This window comes from Dromiciops gliroides, chromosome 3, assembly GCF_019393635.1.
Source record: "Dromiciops gliroides isolate mDroGli1 chromosome 3, mDroGli1.pri, whole genome shotgun sequence".
NCBI classification, from domain to species: Eukaryota; Metazoa; Chordata; class Mammalia; order Microbiotheria; family Microbiotheriidae; genus Dromiciops; species Dromiciops gliroides.
Genome location: NC_057863.1, coordinates 32,857,978 through 32,877,086, shown reverse-complemented (window position 1 = coordinate 32,877,086; position 19,109 = coordinate 32,857,978). Strand labels below are relative to the sequence as shown.

General features: G+C 40.9%; 1 protein-coding gene across 1 annotated transcript in view; it reads left to right on the top strand.

Moving 5' to 3' along the window:
- Window positions 1–19,109, top strand: part of PLD1 (phospholipase D1) — a 205,819-nt gene that overhangs the window by 134,308 nt on the left and 52,402 nt on the right. Inside the window, 3 exon segments of the mRNA XM_043998186.1 lie at window positions 5,815–5,943; window positions 9,149–9,267; window positions 12,014–12,127. Of these exon segments, the coding sequence (XP_043854121.1) occupies window positions 5,815–5,943; window positions 9,149–9,267; window positions 12,014–12,127 (362 nt within the window).

Here is a 19,109-nt window from a genome sequence, read left to right as displayed (position 1 = left end):
GCTTGGGCTTGGAGAAGGGCGTGAAGACGAAGTTATCTAGTCCAACTCCCTTATTTTATAGGGGGGCAAACTGAATTCCATGGAAGGAAAGGGGCTTGTCCAAGCAAGGTCACAGAATTAGGATTAAAAACCAGGCCTTCTCATTTGAAACCATGAGAATCAAGTTCCGTTCATGTAGATATGAACAGGCTTGGCTGCTCTACAGCATCGGTTTCAATCTGATGCACACTAGGCTGATAAATTAATCACCGAGTATATTTTGGAGGTTTGTTTTCATTGATGATGACTAATAATCAGATGGAATGTGGCTGTGAAATCTCCTACTGGCTCAGCATTCAGAAAACTAGACTGTAATTAATCCTAATAGGGGATTGGTGACCATGGAAGATTACTGTAAAAAGAAAAATACTGAGGTTTCTTTAATCAGTCTTGTTATTTTCTGTGTGTTATTTTCCCCCTAAATAATGTAATTTCAGAAGGAGCTCAGTCTGCTCCATGTTGTTTCTGTGTGAAAAATTAATTCATGAGTGCTTCTTTGTCTAGGAATGAGTTTTAGTTTCAGCAAGAGTAGATACATTTGGGGGAAAAAGAGTAGATACCTTTGGTATGAGTCGGGGGGGGGGGACCAAAAAACCTTTTTTAGGTGAAAGGTTTAATTTCTCGGTTAAAAATTTCTGAAAACAAAACTGTTGCCTACCCCAAATTATTAGTAGGGGAAGCTAGAAAAACAGGAAACATGCTAATCTCTGTGAAAGGTTTTTGTTGTTGCTATCGAGCCTTTTCAGTTGTGTCTGACTCTTCATGGCCCCATTTGGGATTTTCTTGGCATACAAGATACAAGAGTAATTTGCCATTTCCTTCTCCATTTCATTTTATAGTTGAGGAAATTGAGGCAGAGTTAAGTGGATTGACCAGGATCACATAGCTAGAAAGTGTCTGAAACCAGATTTGAACTCAGTCTTCCTGACTTCAGGCCTGGCATTCTATACACTCTGCCATCTAACTGCCACAATGCCCATATTAAATTCTTCTTAAAATACTATTCTATTTTTTATTTCATTCTTCTGGCTGGCTAAAGAAAACATTAACCCACAGATGGGGGCTTGTTTATAGTGGCTATTTATTGACAAAGAACCTTGAGCAGGGAGTAGGTATTCTAAGGGCTTTTATGTAGGAGAGGGATAATTGTTAGAGTATCCTTGAGCATAGGAAGTAGGAACAATATGATATAAGGTAGTAAGTTATAGGACCCTTAAGAATAGTGGAAATTATAGCGGGAGTTTAGAGTTTACTCTCTACTTCTGGCTACACTCTAGTCTGTTCTGTTTATACACTGGCTGCTTGGCGTCAGGAGATGACTCCAACCTGAGGCAATTCAGTGACTGCCTGGAAGTGCTATATTCTGAGAACACCCATTTGTACTGCTCACACTGTACTTCTGCCTCACTCTTTGGCCTGCTCCACTTCCATACTGGTTTCCTAGTCCCACGGGTATGACTCTATCCTAAGGCCAACTTAGTCACTGGTGTGGTAGAGACAGAAACTGGATGATGGGGTGAGTGAGAATGAGGAGTCAAGGTTGACTAGAAAGATAGTGATGACCTTGACAGAAAGATGTGTGGATTGTGGGGGAAATACAATAAGTTATACTTTGCACATGCTGAGTTTGAGATGTGTATGAGAAATCCAGTTCAAAATCAAGGCTTGGAATTCAAGAGAGAAGTTGGGCTGGGTATATATTTAGGGAGACATACTGACAGAATTGATTGCTGAGATAAAATAAGTGGATAAACTCACTCAAGGAAGGAATATAAGAAGAGAAGAAAAGAATATCAGAGATGGTCTTTTAAGAGCTATCTCCACTTAGATGTTGGGAGAAGGAAGAAGAGCCACTGATGACAAGAAGCAACTGTGGTCTACAGGAGCATAAGATAAAAGAAAAATCAGGAGAGTCATCTACCAGAAGCCAAGGGGAAGTATCTTACTTTAAGATACTGGGGGATATATTTCACTATGTGTGGTTTGAGTGGATAAAGAGCAGTCTTGATTGCAGGCTGTGGTCAGATGAGATCATGCATGGATTTAAAGCTATATTTCTCTTATTAATTAGAATGGAAAGTATTAAGAAATGTGGATATGAGTTGATGCTTTTTCATTACAGATATAGTTATGCTACAAGATGTCCTATGCTAATCTAGGAAAGTTGTCCTTAAAAGATATTTACCTCAGTCTATGCAGCACCCAGGGAAAGTTCCTACACAGAAAAGGCTGATTTAGAGCAACACCAACCACCAATTTATTGCATCCCCATTGGGTAGGGCTCCACCAGCTTTTGGATGGAGTCTTTCCTTTTTCGTTTTGCAAATGCTTGCCCTGGTGGAGTCACTACAGAAAGATGCAATTGTTAAAAATAAAGGAGAATGTGTGTGTATATGTGTGTGTGTGTGTGTGTGTGTGTGTGTGTGTGTGTGTGTGTGAGAGAGAGAGAGAGAGAGAGAGAGAGAGAGAGAGAGAGAGAGAGAAGAGCAGGAGGAGTGGAGGATGAAGGGGAGTGGAGGAGGAAAGAGGAAGAGGGAAGAGAAGATGAAGAAAAACACAGGGAAAAGAAGGAAGGAAAAGGAAGAAGGGAAGAAGTAGAAGGAGGAAGAAGAAAAAGAAGGAAGAGAGGAGGAGAAAAGGAGAGATAATGAATAGCAGAAAATGAGAGGTTTTTGTTTGTCTTGGTGTTTATAGTCAGAAGAAAATGCTATTCTAGCTCATTATGCTTTCTTTTATAGACAGATATAATTATAGCTATATCTTTATCTGTACCTATATCTTTCTTGACTCTGACCTCAGCATCTTCTTTCTACCTCATCTTCTCTTAACAAAGAAATTTTTTCATGAAGACTTAAAATGTCCCCCTAAACATGGACATAAAATCATGGAATTGAAAGGGGCCATAGCGGTCATCTAGTCCAAGCTTTTCACTCAGCAGATGTGAAAACAACAACCAAGAGAGGTTAAGTCTCTTTCCCAAGGTTATCCCAAAGTCCGTTAGTCTCAGTGCTGGGACTACAGCCCAGGTTTCCTGATTGTCCATTCAGTGTCTGCTCTACTACACCTTCACTCCCATCATGCAAGAATCAAAGCACAGGTGTGGCCTCACTGCCCATGATGGACATCATCATGCCCTAGGACCCAGAAGAACTCCAAGACACCGGGCACCTGAACAGGGGAGCAGATTGGTAAAGTAGGAAGGTGCAAGTGATTCATAGGGCTTCAGAAAGCTGAGCAAGGATGTCATCGGAGTAGCCTCTCTTCCTTCCCATAATAATAAAGAAGTTGAGAAACAGGAAGAAAGAGGGACTTTCCCATGAAGTTCTACAGGCTGTCTCCCTACTACTAACCTCTCATGCGGTGCCAGGATCCACCAGACTCCATGCATGAAACCCTAGAGTGGACGATTATTTGGTTCTGAACATTGAATATGGGGTTTCTTCTATGGACAAACCAGTCACAGCTCAAGTCATGTCCAATCTGCACATTTGACTGAAATGGGGTGTTCGATGTATATGCTTCCCTGACTGACCTTTTAAAATTAATGTTTGTGCACATATGCTTGTGTATATATGTTTCTAAATCTACAGCTTCAGAATGGATTTTCCCTGTTGGATTAAAATGAAATGGTGAGCTGCAACTAACTGATCAATGCACATTTATTAAGTGCCCACTATATGCCGGGCCCTTGCTAAGTGACCGGGAAACAGATGCAAAAATGAGGCAGTGCTTACCCACAGGGAGCTTACATTCTACTAGGGAAATTCCTTTTAAGTTTAACCCATCATGAGTCTTTTCTTTTGGACTTCTTTTAAACCAAATTTCTTGTTTCTTATACAGGTTGGTAATGAAATATATTTGTTTGCATTTTAACATTTGTACTTATAGAAATGCAACAATTCAGTTCAAACTTTTGTTGAATGCCAGTCATGGTTCAGGATACTTGAAATAATTTATGATAACTTATTTAAATGTTCATTCTGATTTTTAAAAAATCTTGACTTGTATTAATATAGAGCATTCCCAGTGTGGAAACTTCTTCCCTCAACACAGATTGATGTCTTGCCTTTAACTTATAATTTACCTTGTGTTAGTTAACTAGTCAGAGCATTGTCTAGGACAATACGACTTAGTCATAGTCAGACAGCAAAATTTGAACCTGGGTCTTCCTAAGTCCAAGATCAATGTTTATCCACTACATTACTCTGTTTCTCAGTTTTGCCTTGGGTTTCCACTAACCTGAGCTTGTCCATAGATATCCTGAAGGTTGTGGATAGTCAACCTAAAGGGAATACTAATAATAGGTATAATGATTATCTTAATCTATCCCTGGCTATTGTGTATAATATTGCCCTACTTCCCGACACATTGCTTTTCTGTTCTACATGTGCTATAAACTTCCAAAGGTCATTTATCTCAATCCATTGACTCTGGCATAGTTCTAGCAATCCTTGCAGTAGAAATGTTGCAAAAATCTTCATCCCATGTTGCCATGTGCTGCTGCTGCCGCCATATGCTTTTGACTATTACTGCCATAAATTTTCATGCGTACTACTGAGCCACAGGCAGGCAGGAGATCTAGTGCCCCAATGTCTGAGACCCTCCCACTTTGACATGTATATAAACACAACCCCCATCCATTGGTCATTTCACATACTTTTTCTTTCTTGAGAAAACCTCAAATCCTTCATTGCCTCTGAATATTCCCCCCTCCTAACCCACTTTCTTTTATTTTTATCTAATACTGTCCAGTTAGTCTTCTGCTTCCTAATAGCATATAGTGGATTTTAAGCAACTAAATAGGTGCTGGGAAGTGTTGCTTCTATAAAGCCATAGCAGCCTCTGTGACAGTTCAATGGATTCAGTCAATACCCCACTAATCACTGACCATCAAACTCAAGTCCCACAGTTTGAGTAAAGGACTGGAAGTTAGGGTGGAAGAATATCTTTTTCACAGAGGCAACTACTTTTCTACTTTTATGAGCTTGTAAAGGTTTTAAAGATCTTTTTTTTTTATATATATACACCACCATTTTTATTCACAGCCTTTTTTTAAACCAAAAAGAGATAGGATCAAAGCTAGAAAAGCCAGAAAGACCTTCAAGGTCATCTTGTGAGCTCACATCACTCACTTTACAGGTGTAGAAATTTTGTCCCAGAGAGATACATGACCTGTCCAAAGTCACACAGCTAGTAATTGGCACAACTAGATCCAGCATCATTTCCACTACAGACCCATGCATAAATATTGGGTGTCATTACTGGGATTACCCCTTGCTAAGATCTTCTCCTGCCCCTTCCTGGGGCTCCTCTCTGAAATTTTTCTGCACCAATTCTGAGAATGACAGCACTCTAAATCCCTTAATTTCACTCTACTTTCCCATCCCCAATTTTGCCAACCCCTTAATTTCAGGGCTGCTTTTTCCCTTCGGTGACATCATTTATATAAGTCAGGGGTTCTCCTCTTGGGGTCCTCAGGCACCTCCCAGTGGGGTCCATTGATAGATTTCAGGGTTTCCATGATGTTGGATGGGGAAAATGATATCATTATTGTCAGGAACTTCTGAGATTAGTATTTCCTTCAATTATTAGTTTAGCAAATTCTTCAGAAAAGTGGTCCGTGGGCTTCACTAGACTGCCAAAGGGGGTAGGGTGGGGATGGGGAAGGTTGAGAAACCCTGATAGTCAGGGTGGCCTGAGACAGAGACAGGGCTCCCATCCCTGAGACCTGTCTTGGTGAGTTTCTGAAAGTGCACTTTCTTCTGCATCCTGCAGACACGGGATCCATCCGTAGTTTGCAGACAGGCGTGGGAGAACTCCACGGGGAAACTCGATTCTGGCATGGAAAGGACTATTGTAATTTTGTCTTCAAAGACTGGGTTCAGCTGGATAAGCCCTTTGCAGGTGAGTGTCACTGCAATCTAGTGTAAGCTGGGCTGGGAGTCGGGGCGTGCATTTTGGCTCGAATCCATGACTTTCCTTATAGATACAGCAAAGAGAACAGCTACAAATGTAACACTTGCCATTGGGGTTATCTTTCTTTTAACATTTGGATTCTATACATTCAAGTCTAACAGCCCTTCCAAGCTCATGGAAGTATTCAAGGCCAGTGTGAAAACCTTGAAAGAGCTAATTCATTAACATGACATCCTCTCCATTGTTGTAGGTGGTGACACCATCCACACTTTAGTTACATAGACTTCATAAGGGATGAGCCTTTCCTGTCTTACTGGGCCAGTCATGAGCCTTTTAGACACCCAGACTGTCCCCAGGCTCGCGCTGAAGTTGATCCATCTTGGAGAGGCTTTGCCAGGGTTTGCTTTTAGATGGCATGGGCCCGTGGGATGCAAAGACAAAACAAATCATCCCTAACCTCAAGGAGCTGTTACCATTGAAATTTACCGAAAAGATAAACTGAGGAAATTCTCTGAGCAAGAAATCACTTATTAAAAGGGGCATGTGACCTGATAATAAAAGATGGTTCAAAGGGCCCTGCCTCTAGCCAGAAGACCCCAAAATGAGGGTGCAACACATTTTTATATGCATAGAATGAAGAACAAAACAGAAGTGATCTAATTGGCCAGCTTTACAGAGACAGGAAGTGGACATACCTCCCACATCTCTAAGGAATGCCTTTGTAAATTTACAGGTCCTAGCTGCGTCCTGGGGTCACTGACAAGGGCAGGGTCAAAGGTGACTAAGGGGATTAGATAAGGCCACCTTAACTGGTTAAGTGGGGGCAAGGTCAGGTTGTCCTGGCTCCCAAGGATACCTCAGAGCCCTTGCAGGAAATGTTGAGATAATGTTTTGAGGGAGTATCGCGGACAGAGTTTTTCTTTAACTAGCAACAATTGTGGGAAAGCTTAACTTTTATAGCTAACTAGAGAGAGGGAGAGGCTGAACTTTAGCACGCATAAGTGTCTTCTCTCAGGAAGACAGAGGAGAGGCCTAGGCTTATTATATAGCATACAGTATGTGGTTACAAAATAAAATAAAATATAAAATACAGGATCAAGAATTAATTCCCTCATAGCTTGTATGTAGAATATATTATATGTACAAACTATATCAGACTGCTTTCCATCTTGGAAAGGAGGGAGGGAAGGATGGGGGGGAGAAAAGACAAATTTGGAACTAAAAATCCAGTATAAACAAATGCTGAAAACTATCCTTATATGTAATATGTGACTGGAAAATAATAAAATTAAATTTTAAAAAGAATATATTATATGTAAAAATATATAGAATATATTATGTAGAGAGAGACTATATTGTATAGAATATATCATATATAGAAGTTGTTAAATTCCATGATAGAAAGTATATTTTATCAGGATATATTATATATAAAATAATTTCATCAAGGAAATATATTCTATCAGAATATATTATATAAATATATTTATTGGAATTTATTATGTATAACATTCATTAGATCATATGTAATGTATTCTATCAGAATATATTATATAGAGAATATAATACAATAGGGGGGCATGGAATCATAAATTGAGATCTTGAAGGAACCTCAGAAGCCATGTGGTATAGCCCCTTCATTTGATAGATGAAGAAACTGAGACAAGGTTAAGAGACTTGCCCAAGGTAGTCAGCGTCAGAAATGAGATTCGAACCCAGGTTCTTTGAGCCACGGCAGATCTTCTTACCATTGTAATGCACTGACTGTCTAAAAGACACATTAGGTGAGGGGTAGGATATACATATATAAGGGGAAGAAGGGACAAAAGTAAGCATTTATTAGATGCCTACTATTTACTAGAAACTGTGCTAATCACTTTAAAAATATTATTTCATGGGCAGCTAGGTGGCGCAGTGGATAAAGCACCAGCCCTGGATTCAAGAGGACCTGAGTTCAAATGTGACCTCAGGCACTTGACACTAACTAGCTATGTGACCCTGGGCAAGTCACCTAACCTTCATTGCCCTGCAAAACATACACACACACACACACACACACACACACACACACACACACACAATATTATTTCCTTTGATCCTCAGAACAACCCTAGGAGTTGTATTACCTAAAGATGGAATTCTTCAAGTGATCATTTCTTATTTAGTTCTGACTTTAAAAGCTTCATTTTCCTTTTTGTTAGAGAGAGCCATCTCCATCACTCATCTCAGGCTTATCTGTCTAATTGGAAAAATGAATGGCATTTTATAAATGACCTACCATTACTTCAACATGATAAAAGAAAAAAATATATATCAAGCACAGAGTCCTAAGATAATTAGTGTGCGCTCAATTTTGTAGCTTGGTGGGTGATTATCTGCTATTATCTAACGGAGAAAAGTGGAAATATAAAATACTTAGAGGAATAGTATTAAAGGACCATTTACTTGAGCTGATGGAAGCTGAGTGTTGGCACATCTGAGCCGGGGAAATTCAACTCAGCAGTTCAACAAATGTTAATAACGGCCTGCTACGTGCAGCTGCCATAGACGGCTAGGTGGTGCAGTGGATAGAGCACCAGAGTCTGGAGACAGGAAGGTCTAAATTAAAATCTGACCTCAGATACTTACTAGCTGTGTGACCCTGGGCAAAGTCACTTAACCCCTATTTGACTCAATTCCACATCTCTCTAAATTGGGGACAAACCGGAGAAGGACATGGCAAACCACTCCAGTATCTTTGCCATTGGATCACAGTGAGTCAGATGCAGCTGGATAACCCAACAATACCACATGCATCACACTAGTGTCTGGGAATACAAACACACAGAAAAAAGCCAAAATAGCCTCTACCTCAAGGGGGTCACGTTTTACTGGGGGAAAAGAAGAAGTAGGCGTATAAGTAAATAAAACAGAAGGCCACATCATTCAGAGTGACAAAGTAACACAAATCCATGAGGTCGAGAGCATCCACTGTGGAGGAGGGAGTGTCTCAGCTGTGCTCTGAGGAAGGTTAGAGACCCTTGAGATGCAAAAGTGAGGAGGGAGGGCATCGAAAGTGGAGGAGACCACCTGTGCCAGGAGAGGGAACAGGGAGATAACGTGCAGAATGCAGTCAGTGGTTGGGATCCTAGGTGCAGGGCTTCTGATATTAGTGTTGCCATTTGTCATTTGATGGTCCAATGTGTCCGGGTAGATTTCATTGACAGATATTCCATGCCACGGATGCCATGGCACGACATCGCCTCTGTGGTCCACGGGAAGGCTGCGCGGGATGTTGCCCGTCATTTCATACAGCGATGGAACTTCACAAAGGTAGGTTGTCACCTGGAGCACCACAAGGGCTCCATGATCTGATACACACACACACACACACACACACACACACACACACACACGCACACACACACAAACACCTGCTCACTTTACAGACAAAGAAACTGAAGTTAAAGGCAGTAAATGACTTGCCCAGGTTCACACAGCTAGTAAGTCTCTGGAGTGGGATTTGAACACTAGTCTTCCTGCAATTCCAGCAGTCTATCCACTCTACCAGCCAGCTGCTGGAAGGCCATGGAATTCATCATTTTCTAGATGAGGAAACAGTCCCATGGGAGAGATTGGCCCAAGGTTGTACACAGAGTCGGTGACAGAGCTGGGAGTTGGCCTGTGGTCCTTCAGTTACAAATCCATTTGTATTTTCTGTTGTACCAATGTAGTCTTTCCCCTCTGACTGCCACCAGTGGGCTCAGAACATTCAATGATGAGTTCCCTCATTGGACTGAGCTACTGTGAGGGACCACCATTTGCCGCTTTCTGTATCCCAGTTAGCTAGCACAGTGCCTGACACATTATTGACTGAACCTGGGAATGGGGGGGCAGTGACACCTCCTGGCTGTGCTCCTCCAAGCTTCAAAGATTAGAGAATTGGGCAAGCATCCTTCATGTGGCTCATGCCCCCCTAGCCTCACATTCTCTGGGTACGAGCGTTTGTGGAGTCAGATATTTATAGAGTGATCTCTTCGCACACAGACCCCTACTCAGCTGTGCAAACATTCACGTTTTACTGAAATATGTAACTGCAGCAGAAGGACATTGTGCTTCTAGCCTTGTAGCAGCGGCAGGCCCTGGAGCCAACTGTTCAGCCAGCAAGGAAGGAAAGCTTCAGATGGCTTTTGAATTTCATACTTTATCTTCCTGGCCCATGTGAATGCAATCATTATTCATCATAAGCATTAGGGCTCACATTCCACACATGGACCTTGCAGTTGGTCACCTTGTATTCTTCACGTGCACCCTCAGCTTTCTCTGCTGGGCTGGAGTCACATATCCTGGCACCCTAGGACTCTCTCCCTTTCCCACCTTGGCAGGGCTGGGGGCCACCAGAGTCCTTTTCCTCCCTAAGGGACAGTTACGTCTGTCTTTGGAGGCAAGACAGTAGCCTGGAATTTTTTTTTTAATTTATTTATTTTTGTAGGCAATAGGGGTTAAGTGACTTGCCCAGGGTCACACAGCTAGTAAGTGCCAAGTGTCTGAGGCTGGATTTGAACTCAGGTTCTCCTGAATTCAGGGCCGGTGCTTTAACCACTGCGCCATCTAGCTGCCCCCCTAGCCTGGAATTTAAAATGGGGGAAAGGCAGCCTTTCAAAGGATGTTGTTCAGTCATTTTCAGTTGTGTACGGCTCTTTGTGACCCTCATTTGGGGATGTCTTGGGAAAGATACTGCAGTGGTTTCTTTCTCCAGCTCATTTTCCAGATGAGCAGATGAAGTGACTTGACAAGGTGAAGTGACTTGCTCAGGGTCACGTAGCTGGTCAATGTCTGTGGCCAGATTTGAACTCAGGAAGATAAAGTCTTCCTAACTCCAGACCTGGTACTCTATCCACTGTGCCGTCTAACTGCCCTCCCCAGTTTCACAGATGAGGAAACTGAAACACACACAGAGTAAATTGCAGAACTGGGATTGACAGGGGTGGGTACTTAGTGGCTTTCCTTCTTCTCCCAAGTTAGGTCTTACTAACATGACAATGAAGAAAGTCAGAACGTCAGCTCCACATCCTTAAAGGAATCCCCAAATTCATTCCAAAACCACATATAAATGACTGGGGTCTATTGATACCAAGGCCCACCTCCATTGATGGGGATGACATTTGTTGGGAAAGTGTGAATTCAAAAAGGTTACTTAAAAAAATGTTGGGAACCTAATTTTTATAAATCTTTTCCCCTATCTTCTGCCTTAGGGAAGGAAAAAAAAGCCTCTCCTTTTACGCTTCAATAAAGAGATCAAATATTTAGTTGCATGTCTATTATTTAAAGATTACAGAAGTGATAGATTTGCAAATTGTACGACTCCATCCTAATTAGGGCACACAAGTTACAGACTGAAAATGGAAATGATGAGTTCCCAGTGAAAGAGGAATCAGAGGTAGCTTGCACATAAGTTTAAATACATATTATCAAGATGTCATTTCAATTTGAAGAAGAGCAGCCCTTTTTGAAAGTGAACAGTAATTATTTTTCCTTAGTAATTTGCGGAATTTCTCAGTTTGATTTATAACATGGTGCTTTAGCATCAGCCATTCTCCCCAGTGCTGGAAAGCTGGGTGGTAAACACATTAGAAAAAAAAAAAAAGTAAACAGGAACTCTTGGAAATAATGAAAACATTCCATGCATAAATCTAGAGGAATTTTTTTTAAGTGCACAATCCCTTTGCTCAGCCTGTTACAGTCACATTCTAGTTTTTTTTTCAATTTTATTATATTTTATTTTAATTTATGGAATCAAACAAGCATTTCCATAGCATAATATAATAAAAAAGATGATTGCACCTGAAACTGCAAATCTCTTACGTATAATTTGCCATTCCTCTTAAATATATATTAAAGTTATGTAAATGTTTTCCCTTTTTTTCCTTCCTCCCTAGAGATAGCCATCATTAGAAACAAATAGGTGTGTGTGTGTGTGTGTGTGTATGTGTGTGTGTGTGTGTACGCATATATGGAAACTTATTCTACACATACTTCTATCTGTTCTTTCTCTTTGGTTTTTATTTTATTTTTACAGATTATGAAGCCAAAATATCGATCCCTTTCTTACCCATTCCTGCTGCCCAAATCTCAAGCTACAGCCCATGAGCTGCGGTATCAGGTGCCTGAGTCTGTCCATGTTACAGTACAGGTAAGTAAAGACACAGTTTTCTTTTCTTTTTAAATATCTTATTGGTGCTTCATTGTTGAGTTGGTTGGGGGTTTTTGCATTGCATTTGCAACTTAAAATATCTTCCCTTCTATGCTGCACGTGCACATGCCCACACACACAAAACCTCCTTCACAATAGAGAAAAACTGTTAGTCAAAAGGTCAGCCATCATTTGCAATCTTCTATACCTGTAGGCTTTCATATCCTCTCTCCCAAAAGGAGGCATGTGGAAGACAGTTATTGTCATCAACAAAACATTAATGGGTAAAGTTATTTTTGTTTGTTTCTATACCTACTCCTTCCATCCAGCCCTTTAAAAATTTACTCAAAATGGATCCTTTCCAGCCCATTTTAATGACTATGATAGGTTAGCACTTCTTTAGTCAGGGATAATAAAGGCTTCTTATTTTAATGTACTGTCATTTCCTCTTTTTAGAAATTTTATTAGATGTGATGAATCGATTATAGTTGCAGTCGGCACTCATCCAGAAAATGAAATCATAAGACCTTCAGTTTGGAAGGGACCTTAGAGATCATCTGGCTGAAATCCCTCATTTTATAGAAAAGGTTGCTGAGACCTGGGGAGTTGGTGTGACCTGCTATGGTCCATTCACTTGTAGCAGAGATGGCATGGGGATGCTGATTTTCCTTTTTTTGCCACCTGACCATGCTGCCCATCTAAGACTAGCTTGTGGGAAATCTTAGCCTTTAATCAAAATGCCAAATAAAGATTTCAAAGGTAATAAATAGATGAGGGTAAGAACTAAGAAAGCAGATAGTGGCTCTGCCTTGTCATTCTCAGAAGGCTGGATAGAATAAGATCTCATTTTGGAGGCACTCCCAAAGAAGAGCAGAGTTCAGATCCTGCCTCCGACACATACTATGTGCCACTGGGCAAATCAGTTAACTTCTTTGTGACTCAGTTTCCTCTTCTGTAAAATTAAGCAGTTGGGTCTTCTATGGTCCTTTCCAGCTCTAAATTTATAATCATTTTATCCTTAATGATTTTGGTTCATGTCTCTGTTACTATAAATTCATTTTAGATTTTTTTCTTTGCGGGGCAATGAGAGTTAAGTGACTTGCCCACGCAGCTAGTAGGTGTCAAATGTTTAAGGCCAAATTTGAACTCAGGTTCTCCTGAATCCAGGGTCAGTGCTTTATCCACCAAGCCACCTAGCTGCCCCCTGAGTTTTTTTTAAAGGAAGAAAGGGAGTTTGCTTAGTTCATCATTATTTTCATCATCATTAAAAATATTGGTTATTACTTACTTAATGTGATAAGTCCTAGGCAAAGCAAGGTAAGTAGATCCCCTTACTATCTGAGGAAGTAGTGTCTTAGCAGCAATGTGGATGAATGGATTGAAGATAAAAATAGTAAAAAAAACCCAAATGCTTAAATTAAGCATCTGAAATCAAGTATTTTATACTGCATCTAAGCAAAGAGACACATGTGGTTACCAGGTTGAGGTTCACTGTAGATTTGAACAATGAGTAGTTAATAAAGTCACAATTGATTTAAGTGTCTATTCATTTATTAAATTCATTTTGGTAGCATTTGTTGTAGTCTTACTGTCCTACTTCTTGCCTAATGAAGAAAATGGCACATAATCTAAGATACAATCAGGACCTATTTTCGAAGGAAACCAAAACAGAACCGTGGCAGGAAGAAATTGGAGTTCACATAAGTGTTTGACTCGTTGAAGTATTAGAGAACATCTCTTGTATTCGTTAAGTTATGGTTGAAACCTATTCCTGAGTGCCTTGTCTGGGTCATGCCCTTTTATGCATCTGCTCTCAATGAAGCAATCCTCTTTATTTTATATGGAAGGAAGAGGAATGGAGAGTACATTAACTTGGAGATTTGAGCTCTGGTTCCTTCTGGACCATTGTTGGCTTCACATGGCCTCAGGGCATAGGGGGCTTTCATTTCATTATGTTCTCCCTCCCCATGCCTTTGGATACAGCGTAGAGTTATGGGATCAAATCAACATTCTTATTATGAAAAGCATTGGGTACATTGGATTCACTCCTGCAACTTTTAACTATCTTGATTCCCAGTAAATTTTCCAAGGATTCATTCATTCGTCCATCCCATTTATTTCAATTCAATTCAACAACCGCTTGTTAAGCCCCTGCCATAAAGTCAGGCATTATGTTAGGCTCTGGGAAGACAGGGAATTAATATTCTACTGGGGGATACAACATCTTCATAGATAAGTATGACACAGCTTGATTTGAGGAGAGAGAGCCCAAGCAAATTGGGGAATCCATGAGAAATGTCATAAAAGAGATTGAATCTGAACTGAGTCTGTAGGTGTCAAATACCTAATACAAAGTATCCCTTAGCTTCAAACTACTCTAAGATTTTTGGAAGGACAAATACTGAAGCTGAGGCTGAATACTATGGCTAAATAAAAATACTATGGCCTCATAATAATAATACAAGAGTAGGGGCAGCTAGGTGGTGCAGTGGATAGAGCACTGGCCCTGGATTCAGGAGGATCTGAGTTCAAATCTGGCCTCAGACACTTGACACTTACTAGCTGTGTGACCCTGGGCAAGTCACTTAACCCCAACTGCCTTACTTAAAAAAAAAAGAATACAGGGGTCATTGGAAAAGACTGATGCTGGGAAATATTGAAGGTAAGAGCAAGGGGCATGGCAGAAGATAAAATAGAAGCAATGAAGCTAAGCTTGCACAGACTTCAGGAGATAGTGGAGGACAGAGAGCCCACAGGTTGTGGTCCATGCAGTCAGGAAGAGTAGATAGGACTGAACAAATGAACAACAACCACAAATAAACATCACATGGCACTGGTACTTAGGGCATATAAGAGAAGTTTCTCTCCTTCTAACTAGAAGCTAAGGAAAAAACATCAAAGGATCACAGATTTAGAGCCAGAAGAATCCCTAAAGTCCCTAAGTCCAACCACCCCTTTTTGCAGATAAGGTAATTGAGTCCCAAGGTCACAGAGGTAGTAAGTATCAGAGATGGGATTCGAACCTAGGTCCCTTGCTTCCAGAGCCAATGCTCACTCTACCATACCATACTGCCTGGTTTGGGAATACTTTATCTTTACAAATTATTTTTCTAACTTTATAGTCAAGATGTGAGTCTTCCTGAGTTTCAGCCCCTTACCTAGGATTGAGGTTTATTGTCTACATATAGTTTGACTGTTTTGTCTGAAAAAAAGCCAAAGCTTAGAACAGGTTTGACGGTTCAGCCTTCTGCAAGCTTCATTGTCCTGGGCCCCCTAGGACAACAAGGGTATTCATTTTTATTTTTTAGTGAGGCAATTGGGGTTAAGTGACTTGCCCAGGGTCACACAGCTAGTAAGTGTTAAGTGTCTGAGGCTGGATTTGAACTCAGGTCCTCCTGACTCCAGGGTTGGTGCTCTATCCACTGCGCCCCCTAGCTGCCCCAATAAGGGTATTCACGAAGGAGAGAAAAAGAACCCAGAAGTAGCACCCACCTGGTTTTTTACTGGTTGATTACTAGCAACAGTAACTGACATTTTATATTATCTCATCTGATCCTCCTAACAACTTTGTAAACTAAAGTTCATCATCATTCCCATTCTGCAGATGAGAAAGCTAAGGATCAGAGAGCATCTAAGTGGCTTGCCTAAGGGAACACAACTAGGAAATGTCAGAAGTGAGACTTGAACCCGAGTCTTCTGATGCCCAGAAGAGCCATCTTTTCTCTCATACCCCACTATAATCCCATATTTAGAAGCTAAAATGTTGTCACCATAGGATTCTCGGCAATAAATTGGTCCTGAATTCTATAAGAGTAACTGCAGGGGACTATAGCCAGAGATAATGAAATTTGATCATCTCTGTGTCATGTACAGAAGCCAAGAATTTTTGATGAAAAAACGCTGGAGGCAGCACAGGAATCGTAAGTTACAAGTGAATTATAAATCATGTCACAATAAAAGGTATAGCCGAAAGCCTAATGGGACCTGCTTGTTCAAATTAGTTTCTTCCATGGGGATGTAGTAAAAAGGAGACTCATTTTTCAAATCCAATGAGATAATGTGTGTAAAGCACTTCATAAACCTTAAAGCGCTATAGAAACATGAGCTATTATTATCATTTTAGAGGAGAAAAGTAGCTCTTGGGGAAATATACTGGGAACAGTGTGGAATAGTCAGGAGAGTGTGGAATTTAGAGCCAGAGACACTGGTTCAAATTCTCCCTTTTCCATTGTTAAGGGCTAAAATTCTAGCTAAACTGTCTAAAATATTTAATGAGTGGTCGCCAATAAATTATAAGCTTTAGCAAGAGTTAGACTTTTAAGCGTTTATTAAGGAGAATAAGAATTTGGTAAAGAGAGAGGGAAAGGCCTAGATTCCTAGCTATTAAAGGGAGAGCGCATTTCTAGCTCCGCTCTCCACCAGAGTCCAAAGGAAAAAGAGTGAGCCCAAGCACCAGTCTCTTCCTTCCTCCTCCCACTAGCCCACGTCACTTCCTGACGCCAAAGAAAAGACTCCTGGTCTTGCCCTCAAAGACCTTCGCTTCATGGGCGGAACTCTTCTACAGTAAGTCTCCAGCAGGTGGCGTCATTCCAATCGTTACACCATATACTAACCGGGGGTCCTCCACATTCCTATCCAGGCTTTAAATAGATACTCCTTTGCCTACATGATTGCCACTCAGTCAGTTTATCACTAGGCTGCAGGTACTGGAATACAAAAATGATAAGGAAGCAGTACCTAAAAGACAGACAGCTCCCCTATCCTCTTCCTCTCACCCCTTCCTACGCACACACACACACACACGTCTTCTCCAGTCCAAACATCCTTAGTTCTTTCAACTAGACCTTCTTCCTCAGTCCTGCACTTGTACCATTGACTTCTTAATCCAAAATTGAGGATTTTACATTTGTCACTATTAAATTCCATCTTAATTAGATTCCATTTATCCCTATTAAATTCCATCCTCCTACCCTATCCAGATTGCTTTGGATCGTAATGTAGTCATTTGGTGGTGTGTTTACCATACCTCCCACCCCAACTTTGTATCACCTGCACATTTTATAAACACACCAGATCCTCCCTCCCCACCTTGAGGTCATTGATAATAGTACTAAACACCACCAAGCCAGACCATATCCTTGGAGCATCAGCCAGAGAATTCACTCCAAGCTGACATTGTGCTATGAATCACTACTTATTAGGTCAGATCATCCAACTACTTTGGAATCCACGAAACCGTGCTGTTATCTAGCTCATCTCTCCATTTTGTCCTTGAGGGTATCATGGGAAACTTGGTCAAATGCTTTTCCTAAAGTCTAGATTCAATGTCTTCATCATTTGAGTGACCTAATGGTCTAGTAACTTTTTGACTTATTACTACTATTATTCCCACACAACACTTTCTTATTAGAAATTCCCTTAGCAGTGATAGAAATCACAGAGGAGGCATTGGGATGTATTCCAAGGAATAGATCTCCAACCTGCTATGCCCCATGGAGCACTTCGTTACTCCCTCTTCTCTAGCCAAGGTAGCTCTGTTATTCCTTCTTCCCTCTGGCTGGTTTCTCACTAAGTAGTGCCTCTTAGATGTTAGATAGATAGATAGATAGATAGACAGACAGACAGACAGACAGACAGATAGATTATAGATAGATTATAGATAGATGGATGGATGGGTGGGTGGATGCACAGATGCATAGTTACAGACATAGATAATAGAAGTAGATAGATGATAGATAATATAGGTAGGAAGATAGAATAGAGATAGATGTTAGGTGACAGATATGTCTATGTGTCTGTATATGTCTATACACCTATATGTACAGACACATACATGTGTATGTGTATTTATATATGTATGCATATAAGTGGCCTCTTTGCATACAGATATATGTATATATACAAAAATATACAATTTTATATCTATTAAATGTAAATGTATTATTATATAATGTGCAAGTTCTGTAAGATGCAATATTACATATATTACCAATATAGGTATATGTTAAATATGTATGTATACACAAATATCTGTATCTTGCATGTACACAGTTGTTTGCATGTCGTCTCTTCCTTTTGGTGTGAGATCCCCGGGGGCAGGGACTGTGCTTTTGCCTTTCTTTTGTTCTCCTGTCACTTAGCACAGTGCCTGACACTATAAACTCTTAATAAATAACTGAGTGACAGACTCAGAAGTCACCTCCAGCCCAGGGCCATTTGGCACCTCCCCTACCCCAGGTTAACAGGCTCAGCCCAGGATTTCTAGCCTACCCTCAGCTGCACCCAGATTCCTGTTTCTGAGACAATGGGTAGTTACTGTCCTGAGTCTTCAGTGGTACTAATGCTGAGGCAGCACAAATTCTCTCCTAGTCTCATCCATGCCCAGTCCATCTAGTTGTCCTCTCCATGCCCCCCCCCGCCCCAACACACACACACACACACACACACACACACACACACACACACACACCAGATTTTTTTTTCCTTAGAGAATTGTTCTGAAGGAAGATCACTATAATTGCTATCATTCACTCCTCATCTGCTTTCTGCAGCTCTGATAGCCACAGTGCCCTCTGGCATCATTAGTGAAATGACTCAGTAGAGAGACAGAAGCAGAGAGAGACAAAGACAGAGGAGAGAGACAGAGACAGACAGAGAGAGGTGGGGTGAGGGAGGGAGAGAAGGAGGGAGGGAAAGAGAGAGGGAGGGAGTTAGGCAAAGGCTAGCTCCCCCTTAAAATTGATTTCTGCTTCTCGAAAATGGTTTTATAGACTTGGCACATTGCTCTGGCAGCTTCTGCAGACCCTTCACAAATAAGGTTGGGTGCTTTCCTTTAGCCCTGGGCACACGAACCAAAGTCCACCACAAGAATCCAGAGGGAAGGCAGCCAGAAAGAGACAGAGGAGAATGCTCTGAAATTGCTGAGATGCAGAGAATCTAAAAATGCAAGGTGTGGGGTTTTTTTAAGATGAATAAACTATAT